This window comes from Myotis davidii, unplaced genomic scaffold (genome assembly GCF_000327345.1).
Source record: "Myotis davidii unplaced genomic scaffold, ASM32734v1 scaffold964, whole genome shotgun sequence".
NCBI classification, from domain to species: domain Eukaryota; kingdom Metazoa; phylum Chordata; class Mammalia; order Chiroptera; family Vespertilionidae; genus Myotis; species Myotis davidii.
In genome coordinates this window covers 1993381-2006794 of record NW_006298351.1, presented here as the reverse complement: position 1 = coordinate 2006794, position 13414 = coordinate 1993381, and the positions used below count along the sequence as shown (strand labels likewise).

The window sequence follows — 13414 nt, the reverse complement described above, 5'->3', positions numbered from 1 at the left end:
GGCAATCAGCATATTCCCTCCTTATTGGCTGTGGGCGCCACCATCTTTGCGATGGAGTGAGGGTCATTTAGCATATTCCTCTTTATTAGATAGGCTTATCATCATCATCATCATCATTGCCAGTAAGAACTATGTAAGCCTTCATTTTTCTATCTTTGGCTTGGTTGCCAGGAAGCCCAGAGCAATGTGGTTTGCTTAACTGCTTGTACTTCCCTCAGTCTTCATTTCTGATACAGCTTATCTCGTGGCATTAAGTCTGGGTTTTTATGCTTACAAAATGCCATGGGATCTTGGCAGTTTTCCCAAACCCACTCAGCCAATATTTCAGCTACAAATGAAAATAGAGGTAAAACCTTTATTCTTGAGAGTTGGTGGGATAACCAGGGTCATTGTGAAAATACGTACCTGAATGACTAAGTAAATGTTTCTCTTTCTGTTCCCTCTTGTTTGTTTTATTCTGGTATTATTTCCCCAGTTATTGTAACTGTAGTTCGTAATCATAGACCATCTTAAATGCTCCCTGAAAGTAGATGAGTTTTCAAACAGGTTTCTTAATATTATCATGTCTATTCACGTCTCAGCACTCAATTTGTCCAAATGAAAGGCCTTACATCTCCTGGTTTCCCATTTCCCCTCCCCCAGAAGGCCCCTACCTTGGGGAGACTCTCAAGATGAGTGTGGAAACTTCTGCATGTGGTTGGGGAAGGTTGCTTCTGATTACAGGTTTCTGAGTTTCTGGTTCAGAGACCCTCAGATTTCTGCAACACATTAAAAAGATCATATGCCATAATCAGGTGGTATTTATTCCGGGGATTCAAAGTGGAGACAATAGCTGCCAAACAATAAATGTGATACACCACATAAGCAGATTTCCTGAGGCTGTGACTGCTGACTTTGTAGCAACCTGAGTTCTCCTAGTTAAAGCAAAAGAGATCATTCTTGGACAGGTGCACTGGTTTCTTTATTAAGATCACAACCTGTTACATTTATTTTCAACTTAGAAAGCTCTTTTATGTATGCTATTTCATTTAGCTACCTGCATGGTAGGATTATTATTATTATTATTATTATTATTATTACTACTATTCAGGGTGGGGCAAAAGTAGACTCACAAATAAACTTACTTTTACCCCACTCTGTATTAGTATTATTATCTGACTTTTCAGAGGAGAAAAATGGAGATTCAGAAAGGGGAAAATGGCCTGTCATAGCCATACAATAGTAAGTGGCAGATCCAAGACTTGAGTTTATGTATTACTGTCGTCCCTTCCCCCCATCATTCTCTTTCTCTCCTCCTGCCCTGCCGGGGCTTCCTGGATGATGAGCGAGTGCTGGAGCTGTCCCAGGAGGAGAGGTCTGGGCACTGTCAGGCCTGGCCTCTCCCATTCACCTGGAGCAGCTTCACTTCTGTTTGTTTTACCAGCCGGCAGTTTTAAAAATTTTGTTTAATCATTTTCTGTCATAAAAAGAATTTGGGAAAAACCCCAGTCTGGGACTGCCTCATTTTCTAAAAGTGTTTTTCATCTTTTTCATTTCTTAGAAACCCAGAACTTGGTGACAACGGCAGTCAGAAGGGCTGGTGGTTTCCGAACTGGTTTGAAAATGGGTAAGGCTATGAGACACTGGTATGTTTCCATCGACTGGACATGTCTAGAGTCCAGATAAACAGTGTCATGGTCATGGCCATCTCAGTCACTCATGTTTCTGGCTTATTGAAATCATATAAGGACTCTATTTCATGGTTGGGAACAAAACAGTAAAGGTTTTTGTTTTTTAAGTTGGGGGTGAGTGGGGCTTGGGCTGAGTTCAGGTTGTAGGAAAGATTATCATAAGATAAAATGTCCTTATGTGGACTATTTGATAAAATTCCCCCGCCCCTGAAATAGTCTGAGGGCTGTTGTGTCATTAAACTGCTAACTATGCAGTCTTGGATCATCATCACAAAGACGGGTACTGCGCCTTTTTACACAAAATATGTCCTTATGCATAACCATTTAGTATTATGAACCTTCTCCAGACAGTCACTGACTTCCTGACACCGTAGATGCCCTCCCTGCCTTATTCACTCTGCTTTCCCTTTGTACATAGGACCCACAATTCCCAAGAGGAAGAAGACATAGAGAGGGAAAAGGAAGACAACGAAGAGCTTCAGCTGTCCGACTGGTTTAATCCAGAGTAAGAGTGTCCCTTGTGTGCAGCAAATCCATGGGTCAGCGGGAGATAGCAGGGGGCTGTGTAGGCAACAGTGCCACTGAGAACATCTCTCAGTGTGGAGACAGAATCTTAGACCTTTAACGACAGATTAGATGAGAAACAGAGTCTGGATGTTTTGACTCAATTGCTGGAACAATAACACGGTAACTGGCCAGTGGTAGCAGGTGAATCACAAAATACTCGGCTGTGGTCTCAGAGGCCACAGCATGTTGTGGAAAGCCACAGGATGGAGAGTCAGAGCAAGAAAATTCTCTCTGAGATTCAGTTAACTCATCTGTAAAATGGCAATGGTGATGCAAAATCTCAGATCCATTACTCAGATCCAGTTACTCTCCATTACTACATTCAGATACTAGCTTAATGGGTCAATACCAGCTTTTTTAAAAAACTTGAAATTAAATAGAAAATCAGAGGGTATAACAATGGGGATTAGGTTTTAACTTATAAATTTCGGGGAGGGGGCACACACAAGCAGTGTGTCCCATCTATTAGCAGTGCCCAAGCTCAGCAGAAGATATATGGTAGAGATGGAGGATGAGAAGCCATCAGAATACAGGTGGCAGTGGGATCTGTAAGCCTGAATAATGCCACCCTCTGATGAGGGTGGCACACTTTTACGGTGACACTTGTGCTTTGCTGAGCAGGATTTGAGTGGCGGGGTCAGGGCTGAATTACTGGGAACAGAGAGGAGGGTCAGATGAGGGCCACCAGCTGTCATTCTCTTCAGTCTCCCCCATGCATGGCTCAGCTTCTCTCTAAAGGAATGGAGAGCAGATATTTAAAGAATATTGGTTTGAAACGGCACCAAATTTAAGCCTTCACAGGGCACCAGAGTGCGTTTCTCACATAAATGACTAGACCAACAATGGAATAAACAAATAAATATATTTATATAAATGTATTCTTTTCTGTAAACTACCTAAAACATCACAGTATGTTGTGTACACATTTCTACATCAAGATCTCTCAGCTTCTTTGACACCAGATCCTCGTACTTTTCCTCCTACTCCCCATTCTCCCTTCTGTCTCCTTGACAGGGGCTTCTCCTTTCCCGCCTTCACAGATTAGAGCTTCTGAGGGTTGAGTCCAGTAGCCTCATCTCTTCTTTACACATCATCTTCCATGTGCTCTCATCCATTTCCAGAGCATTAGAGACCTTCCGTGTGAGACTGATTCCCACGTATATCATTAGCCCAAAGGTTTCCTCTGAGCGCTGACTGTGTCTAACTACCTGCTTGATGTCTGCATGTCTCACGTGATCCCATCCCACACTTGTTCTTCTCATTTCCCATCTCAAGCCAGGGTCTGGGACTGCTCTCCGATTCAGCCTCCTCCTCCACCCATCCTACAGTCTAATTCATTAACGTGTTCTGTTAATTCTTTCTCCAAAATTCTTCCCACATCATCTTATCTGCATTTCACAGCCCTCACCCTTGTCCCTGTTCCCATAGGCTCTTTGCTGGGTCTCTTCAGCAGCTGCTGCCTAGAAGGAGTTCACTGAGTATTGTGTGCATTCCACATCTTTGTTGACCTGCATGCACAGTTACTGGACTTTTAACACTTCCTCCCCCCAACACTTGGATAGATACCACAATGTTCCCATAAATGAGTATATACAATGAAAAAGCTACCAATCTCACAAGTAGGTGTAGGTTTTGGTTCTGGAGCCCTTTTAATTTGTGGGACGCCTTTGGCCTATACTGGTGGACTTGGTGGGTACTCTGCTTGGAAGGTTTTGGGGGCAGCTATGAGTCTTTCCCAGCAGCACTTCCCCTCCTTTTAAAGTCCCATCTTTGTGACCTTGAACATCTTTGGCAGTTGAGAGTGGCAAAGGCTAGCTCTGCTCTTGCACATGTGTGGCCTGACCTGTCACTTGTTTGCAGGAGGGAGGTTTTGGGTTTTGATGACTAAGACACCTTGATACAGAGGTTCATTCAGGAAACTGATCTCATCCTGTCCCCCATCCCCTCCCCGCCACTGCCTGTAAGTCATCTGGCTTCTTTTCTTAGTCAGGGGTGCTGACATATTGGACTTGCCATATGGGAAATAGGACATTTTAATTAAACATTAATTTTTAATAGTGCTACTTTTTTTTTCCTGCTCAAAGAATTTTCCCAACCAAGTAACGAAACTGAACACTGGTTTTCTGACTCAGTCTTTCTAGAAGTTGTGGCCTGAGTGGTCATGCAGTTGAGGAGTATGTAGCAGGCTGGCCACCTGTCAAAACTGAGATTCTTAAGAGATAGTAGGGGGGTAGAGGGTTCGCATTTCTCTGATCCCTGTGCTCAGCACTGGGCCTGGTAAAGGAGAAGGAACTTCCAAAATGTATATTGAGAGATTGAGTGCCCTGGTCTGGCCCCTCCTATAAATTAAATGGCTAAAGACCAAGTGCCTTTCTCCTATCCTGCCCTTACTTTATTTGTAAAATGGAGATGATGATAGCATCTATTTTATAATCCATGGTAAGAATTACATGAGGCAGTGAAAGTCAAGTACTTAGCCCCTGTGTACCATAAGTATTCAGGACACCAGCTCCCTTCCTTTCCTCCTCCTCCTCTTTTCCTTTTTTAAGAAATTAATATTACCTGCCTACCAGATGTCCAGCTCCTATACAACTGCACAACTAAGCTGGGTCAGAACTTTGACAAGCTAAAACAGGACTGCAGTGAGGTGACAGTGCATGGAAGATTTTAAGTTCAGAAATGTTGGCTATGGAACTATAAGCAGTGTGTGTGTGTGTGTGTGTGTGTGTGTGTGTGTGTGTTTGAAATTCTGTCATTCAACAAAGCTGGGGGTTTTGTGTGACTAAAAGCATCACATAAGCTTCTAAAAACAAAAGGGGAAAAAGTGCATTTCTCATTCTGCAGTGATAAAACTACTGAAGTAGCTAAATTGAGTGTAAGTAATGGCAGACCCAGGTTTTAGCCCCAGCTTTATCAGCATAGCAGGTAAATGTCCACATAAGAAGTGATAAAGGGTGGTGGCTCAGGGCACAGACTCCAGAATTAGCCTATCTGGGTTCAAATCCCAGCTTTGCCCCTTACTAGCTATGTGACCTCAGGCAAGTTATGTAACCTTTCTGTGTACAGTTTCCTCATTGATAAAATGAGAATCAAAATAGCACCCACCTCTGAAAGGTGAAGCTCTTAGTATAGTATCTGGTCCCATAGGAAGTGCTCAGTGTGTGTTAGTTACCATCATCGGTGGCCAGCTATGTGGCCTTGAACAAGTTAACAAAGCTTTCTGAGCTTTGGTTTTCTTACCTGTACAACGGACATACTACATGGCAGGCCTGTTGCAAGGACCAGGAGAGAAAATATATGTGAAAGTGCCTGGCACAGGTTAGTGCAGAATCCAAAATAGGCCCATGGTCTGAGCTGGGTGCTCCAGCATGGGCTCTAGGGGCCTCTGCTGGGTCCGTTCTTTTTTTCTTGGGGGGGAGGGAGACTCTCTCTTTGTGAAATAAATAACAACACCAGAACCCCCTAGTCTGGGGCCCTTTTGGGCCTCTAACCAGGTTCCTACTGAAAAATCCTTTTCTGGTGAAAGGCATATTGAGATGGTTTTCTCTCTTTCAGCTCATTGTCCCTTTCTCATCGCCCTGTGTCAAGGATCAGGTCCTTCTTTTTTTTTTTTTTAAATATATTTTTATTGATTTTTTACAGAGAGGAAGGGAGAGAGATAGAGAGTTAGAAATATCGATGAGAGAGAAACATCGATTAGCTGCCTCCTGCACATCTCCCACTGGGGATGTGCCTGCAACCCAGGTACATGCCCTTGACTGGAATAGAACCCGGGACCCTTGAGTCCGCAGGCCGACGCTCTATCCACTGAGCCAAACCGGTTTCGGCGATCAGGTCCTTCTTAGGCTTAGATGGTAGCCACAGGGATAACAACACCCAGAGGGGCCACTTGTGGCTTAGGAAAGGGCTGAGGAGATAGGAAAGGAAATTAGGAGGAAAAAGAGAACAAGGAAAGCAGGAAAAGGGAGAGGGTCTGAGATGAGCAGGGAAGATCCCCATAACAGCCACAGCCCCCAGGGGCACCTGGGTCTCCCGTCCCACACGTGGAAGAGGCTGCCTCTGAAATGTTTTATGACCCAGCCAGGATTCAGGGACAGTGACTGTAAATCCCAGCCGAGCCCACAGTCTCTGCCCCACCTCAGCAAGCCGTCCCCACTCACAGGACTCTGTGTTTTGTCACCAGGAAACGGCCAAAGGTGGTGACAGTGACTAGTTGGAAGGCTCCTGTGGTGTGGGAAGGCACTTACAACAGAGCCATCTTGGAAAATTACTATGGCAAACAGAAGATTACCGTGGGTTTGACTGTTTTTGCTATCGGAAGGTAAGTGTCACTATTAAACTTGACCTTGACTTCTTGTTCCAACTGTCAAAATGTTTGTGAGGGTCTCCCTGGGCCTACAGAGGCTGTTTATGACTTGTTTGAGTGATCAGATGGGAGGATGTTATAATGGGACCATTTCAGTCTCATTTCTGTTGAGACCCCCCAAAAGATGAGGACAAAAACCATAGTCGGTGAGTGGATTCCTTCCCACCTCAAAGTGAGGTCTCAGAATATAGGTAAAAATGTCTGCTACACACACTGAGCCCAGAGTATACAACTCACCCACAGCCACCTTCACCCCGATCTCCATGGTTTTCTCTGGACATTCCAAAAATGCCAGCAGTTAGTGCATCATTCTTTCCATGCCTTGAAGACCCAGGATCAAGGACAGAAGCCCTTACAGCAGGTTCTCAGTGATCTAAGTGTGGTTGGTGGTTTTCCACATAGGGGCTGGCTGACCACTCTTCCTTCGGTTTCTCCTGGAGGACTTAGGCCCACAGAGATTTGGCTGGCCAGAACTTCCTCTTCTAAAAGTTGGATAGGTTCCTTTTTTCAGCTTCCATTTCCTTGTTTAGAATGTTTCTCCCCAAATTTCAATCATTCTTACTTGAAATTGGTAGCTCGTGATATTGGTTTTACTAGTAAAATATAATGCATTTCGCTCTTTTGGAGGTTTTTCCCCAAAAAACCAAAAGCAAAAGTTCAGTTTCCCTATTTCCTTCCCATCCCCACCTCCCAACCCCATTTCCTGGCTTTCTTAGCAGTACCTTTTCTGAAAGCCATGTGGAAAGTTGACCCTTTTGCCCAGTACAAAGAATTGGAGGTCCAGGTTGACCTGACCTTGAGCTCTGCCCACCAGGGCACCTAAAGGAGAGTTCTGTAGACCTGATAGTTCTCCCAAGTCTTCCAACCCAGAGGTCAGAAGCCATCGCTGGCACCATACCAATTAAGTCCTAATGCCATTGACTGTATTGATCCCAGGGACCTAGGTAGCATCTCTAACAGAAAAGGGTAACTAGTTTTGACATTTTTACTAGAAGAATCAGTATTGTTGAGTCAGAAGCCAATGCTCGCCCAGCTCACCTAAACCTTTGGCATTTGAGGGGACAAACCAGCCATGCTGCAGGTTGATTTGATCCTGGTGTTTCTAAAGAGAACAGAACTGTCCCACGTGACTTCAACCAACAGTTATGTCAACGAAAGAAACATCTAAACCTATAAAGAATTTTTATAGGATTTTATTTGACCCAAACTGATGACAATTGCCTAGAAGCAAGACCTCAAATGTTCTGGAGAATGACAGTTTTGCAGTTTCTTTTATGCATTTGAAATTAAGGGGGGAATATAAGAAATATTACATGAAGGTGGAAGAAAGCAAGGTGTACGGGATAGTTAAGATTATGTGCTCCCTTAAGGGTGGGACTCTTATTTCAAAGGTGTGTTTATCTGGATGCACAGAAACAATAGACAGGGCTTGCTTAAGTTAAAAATAAACCTTTTACTAAAGAAGTTATATGCTTAGGGCAAGACTACCCACCATGATCTATCCAGTTAGGTATTTATGATCCAATACAGGTTTACATTCTGTATAGCCCCTTTTTTTGTCCACAGTTGCAACTCTCCAGAACTAAAGAGTAAATGGCATATCCGGTGAAAGCCCTGTGCTCTCCGCTCTGAGGCAGGAGAGGACTGTATTCATCAGCAATAAATCTTCACTAGAGTGGATTTGGACTTTTAGGAGGTGTGATGTTTGGTTTATTTTCAAATAACAATGCAGCCTCAGCGCTTCAATCTCTAAACAGTGTTAGACCACACAGAGGCTCACGTCCTCCCCCAGGATTGTCTCTCAGCTTCAGGGTACTATAATTTTTTCTTAAAGGTAGAAAACACCAAAGAATTTCCTGGCCATCAGCCACAGAGCCATGTCAAAGTCCTTTATACTGCTCAGATACATGCTCTCCATTTAAAGACTCAATACTGTAAACCCTTAGGTTTCTAGCAGCCACCATTATAAGTACACTTTAATTTGGTAGTAAAGAAAGGGATCCAAGCAGTAACCAAAGTGAAAAGTGCCAGTTATTATTACTCACAGGACATCATGATTGGCCAGTACTGTGATCAGCCCATTAAATTCAGTTCACATTCACTGAGCATAAGTCTGGGGTTTGCATGAGTTAGGTCAAGCCATCTTTCTACTCCTTCCTCTTCTCTCTGACCCCCATGGCTTTACAAGAGAGTATGTAGCTGGGTTACAGAAGACATCAACATGATATTTTTTGAATGAACAGACAAATATCTAAAATAACACTACACACCTACTAGAATGGCCAAAAAAACACTAGGAACACCAAATGCTGGGAAGTAACAGGAACTCATTGCTTGTGGTACTACTACTTTGGAAGACAGTTTGGCAGATTCTTCACAAAATTAAGCATACTTTTACCATGCAATCTAGCAATTGTGTTCCTTGGTATTTACCCAAAGGGGTTGAAAACAAGTCCACATAAAAACCTGCAGACAAATGTTTATAGCAGCTTTATTCATAATTAACAAAAGTGGGAAGCAGCCAAGATATCCTTCAGTAGGTAAATGGATAAATAAACTGTGGTACATCCAGATGGGAATATTATCTGTATTAGTGACACAGAGGAAACTTAAGTGCATACACTAAGTGAAAGAATCTAATCTGAAAAGGCTACATATTGTATGATTCCATACTGTACAACATTCTGGAAAAGATAAAACTATGGTGATAGTAAAAAGGTCAGTAGTTGCCAGGAGTTGGGTTGGGGGAATGAATGAACAGGTAGAACACAGGATTTTGGGGACAATGAAAATATTCTGTATAATACAAAATGATAGATACATGTCCTTATAGATTTGTCCAGACCCATGGAATGTACACCAAGAGTGAACCTTAATGTAAACTATGGACTTGGGGTGATAATGATGTGTCCATGTATGTACACTGACTGCAACACATGTCCCATCCTGGTGCTGAATGGTGTAAGTGAAGAAGAATGTGGGAGAGAGGAGGGACAAGGGGAGTATAAGGAAACTATGCTTTTGTTTAAAAATTTTTGAAAACATATTTTTTAATTGATTTCAGAAAGGAAGGGAGAGAGAGAGAAACATCAATGATGAGAAATATTGATCAGCTGCCTCCTGTATGCCCCCCTGGGGATTGAAATATTGATCAGCTGCCTCCTGTATGCCCCCTACTGGGGATTGAGCCCACAACATGGGCAAGTGCCCTGACCAGGAATTGAACCGTGACCTCCTAAATCATAGGTCTGTGCTCAGCCACTGAGCCACACAGGCTGGGCAGGAACTCTGTGCTTTTGGTTCAATTTTTCTGTGAACCTAAAAATGTTGTAAAAAATAAAGACTTTTAAAAAGAGAAAAAATAGTTTAAATAAGGCTAACTCAGAGGTTGTTTGCTTTGATATTTGGATGGAACTTATTATGGTGGTGTCTGGACAATGGGTTGGAGTTTTGGGTGATCAGTGGGAGGCTCACAGAGTGAATATATAATATGAAAGGATATCCATGTCCCTTTACCCATTCTCTGGGTTCCAGAATGGCAATGGTTCAGCTTAATGCATCCCCATAGAACCCAAGGGTCACATCATGGTGCATCTGCTAGAGTAGTAGCAACATTGGGATATATAGGTTGGAGTTTTTGAGGGAGGCTAAAGGACTAGCGCCCCCTGATGTTAGTCAAAGGGTGTAAACTTCTATTTATAACATGAGTAAGTTCTGGGGATCTAAGGTATAGCCTGGTGATTACAGTTAACAGTACTATATTATGTATACTTAAAAGTTGCTAAGAAAGTAGATCTAAAATATTCTTACCACAAAAGAGAAATGGTAATTATGTGACGTGATGGAGGTATTAGCTAACTACGGTGGTAATTATTTTGCAATATATAAGTATATTAAATCAACACTTCATACACCTTAAACTTATACAGTGCTACATGTCAATTATATGCCAATAAAGCTTGGAAGAAAAAAAAGAACTCACATCCCCTTTGCCTACCCAAAGTCTAAACCAAAACAAAGGGCTAAGTAAGGCAGATGGTAGTAAATATCATCTTCATTACAGTTGAAGCTGGTATTGGAGAATGAGGCTTATATCTGTAGGCTTTAGGCCTCCTAACATTGAACCACAGAAGTAGAAAGACTCAGGCAACCAAGCAGCTATTGCACTAGAAACTCCAGGCCTCTGTACATCAGAGCGGTGCCTGTACCACTAAATATCCTATAAGGCCCAAAACATACATACTATCTCCAATACATACAGTTTCCAAGAGCGAGAGGAGAGGAAAGGAGGGGTGGGGCTGTTCATGGCCAGTCACCTTTCCAAAATTGGCAGTCAGATAAGTCCCTCCACTTCCCCAAGGCAGAGTGACTGAACAGTGGAGAGCAGTCAGGAATGTTACAGTAACAGATGTCTCTCCACATGAAAACATACATCTGCGATGAGGAAAAATAGTTGTCTCTTGAACTTCAAAATACAAACAAAATGATTAGAAAGTACATGGTCTCCTACAGAGTCCCAGAGGTTACATTTATCCCGTTCTTCTTTGTTTCAGATATATTGAACATTACTTGGAAGAGTTCTTAACATCTGCTAATAAGTACTTCATGGTTGGCCACAAAGTCATCTTTTACATCATGATGGATGATGTCTCCAGGTTGCCTTTGATAGAGCTGGGTCCTTTGCGTTCCTTCAAAGTGTTCGAGGTCAAGCCTGAGAAGAGGTGGCAAGACATCAGCATGATGCGCATGAAGACCATTGGGGAGCACATTGTGAACCACATCCAGTACGAGGTCGACTTCCTCTTCTGCATGGACGTGGACCAGGTCTTCCAAGACACCTTTGGGGTGGAGACCCTTGGCCAGTCAGTGGCTCAGCTACAAGCCTGGTGGTACAAGGCAGATCCTCTTGAGTTTACTTATGAGAGGCGGAAGGAGTCTGCAGCATTTATTCCGTATGGTGAGGGGGATTTTTATTATCATGCGGCCATTTTTGGAGGAACACCCATTCAGGTCCTAAACATCACCCAGGAGTGTTTCAAAGGAATCCTCCAGGACAAGAAAAATGACATAGAGGCTGAGTGGCATGATGAAAGCCACCTAAACAAGTATTTCCTTCTCAACAAGCCCACTAAAATCTTATCTCCAGAATATTGCTGGGATTATCATATAGGCCTGCCTGCAGATATTAAGACTGTCAAGGTATCTTGGCAGACAAAAGAATATAATTTGGTTAGAACTAATATCTGACTTTAAATTGTGCCAGTAGGTTTCTGAATTTGAGAGAGTATTCTGGCTACTTCTTCAGAAAAGTAACACTTAATTTTAACTTTAAAAAATACTAATAAAACACCAACCCAGCAAGTACTACTCCTCGTAACTTTCAGCCTTGTAATATGGGAGCATGGACCTCTGGTAATCAGATGTGAATTCCTGATGATTTCCTGTCTATTCTGGGTTTGGGGAAAATACATCAATGAACTTAAAAAAAATTTTTTCACAGGCCATAAAAAAGCCAGAAACACTCTACATATGTCAGATAATGTACTGGAGAACTGGAGAAAAGGGTGCTGAGTCTAAAGCAACATAGGTTGCTTTACAGCAGAACTTGCAGTGAGGACACAGTCTACCTGGCAATCCTCAAATGGTTTCAGTAGCAGACCACTTCAGGCCATTTTGTTGTATGTGTGTCTTTTTCTCAGGATGTTGTTTGACTTCTGTGCAAAAGACTTGTCGAGATTCCCAGTGGTTATGATGGTGGTAAATGTTTGGAGTCACAGGGAGTCTGAAGGAAGTGGAAACAAAGCCTCAAAGTGAGTTTGCCATGAAATAGGAGAGAGTGGAAAGATCATGGTTGGGCAGTGGCACCTGAGAGGTCACAGGAGATGGATTGGCACTTAAATATAGCATGGATCCAGGTGCTAAATGGGACAGGGATAATGTGGATGGTCTCCAGCCTCCTTAATCCCAAGACAGCCAGAGCAGAGGGGACTGAATGGAAGATACTTCTTTGTTTTGCCCAAGTCACATTCAGTCTGCCAGATTCTGCAACTGTGTGTTCAGATCCTTGGCCAGAAGTGGATGGTGTCAGAGAAGACAGAGGCCTAAAATGGACTGAAGAAGCTTGCAAGGAATTTTACAGACAGGGGCTTCATGACAATCATCAGCACGAAGTCCAACTGCCACTTGCTCCAACGCTCAGAGTCCCTCAGCCTATCGTACCCCGTTTGGAGGGCTGACATCAGGAATGGATTGGAGGAAAAGCCCTCCCTCCAAATAACCTAATTTTCCCCTGCCCCATCTGCACTACTGAGGTGTAACAGCCAGACACATTTAATAAAATGGTTAATTGATTTGATATCAAAAGCAGACAGGATGGCAATGGGAGACCCAGTCCTCATAACTGAACAGCTTGACATTCAATTCCCTTCTCTAAGAGAAGTTATAAAATCCTACCTATTATTTAAAGTTAAGCAATTCAATGTAAAGGAAGTTAGAAGGCAACATTTACATATTTATATTTTGCTTGTGTTCCAGTTGAAGTCATGTTTCCTTTTTTAAGTGATTTATTTGAAGAATCATTGCGCTGGCTTGACGTTCAACACACTGGGCTTCTCTGGTAAATTGAAACCTACATTTTCCTACCATTGCACTGTGCCTCCTACTCTTCACTTCTTGCCAAAAAAATAATCACAATGCAGTGAAACAAAACAAAACCAACAAAAATCCTGAAGAAGTGGACTTTAAAGGAGATTACACATTCATTAGGACTCTTGCTTCTCTCTAAGTCAAGTTTTCTGAAATATACTAGTGT

The 13414-nt window shown here is 42.7% G+C and overlaps 1 protein-coding gene across 4 annotated transcripts in view; it reads left to right on the top strand.

Moving 5' to 3' along the window:
• The window catches only part of LOC102751930 (N-acetyllactosaminide alpha-1,3-galactosyltransferase), a 69647-nt gene that overhangs the window by 21967 nt on the left and 34266 nt on the right, over positions 1-13414 (top strand). For 3 of the 4 annotated variants that reach the window (XM_015570645.1, XM_015570643.1, XM_015570644.1), the window contains 3 exons: positions 1541-1606; positions 2089-2175; positions 6421-6558. In XM_015570645.1, the coding sequence (XP_015426131.1) occupies positions 1541-1606; positions 2089-2175; positions 6421-6558 (291 nt within the window). Of the gene's footprint in view, positions 1-1540; positions 1607-2088; positions 2176-6420; positions 6559-11156 lie in introns of all 4 variants that reach the window. The other variant, XM_006774000.2, reaches the window with a different exon arrangement.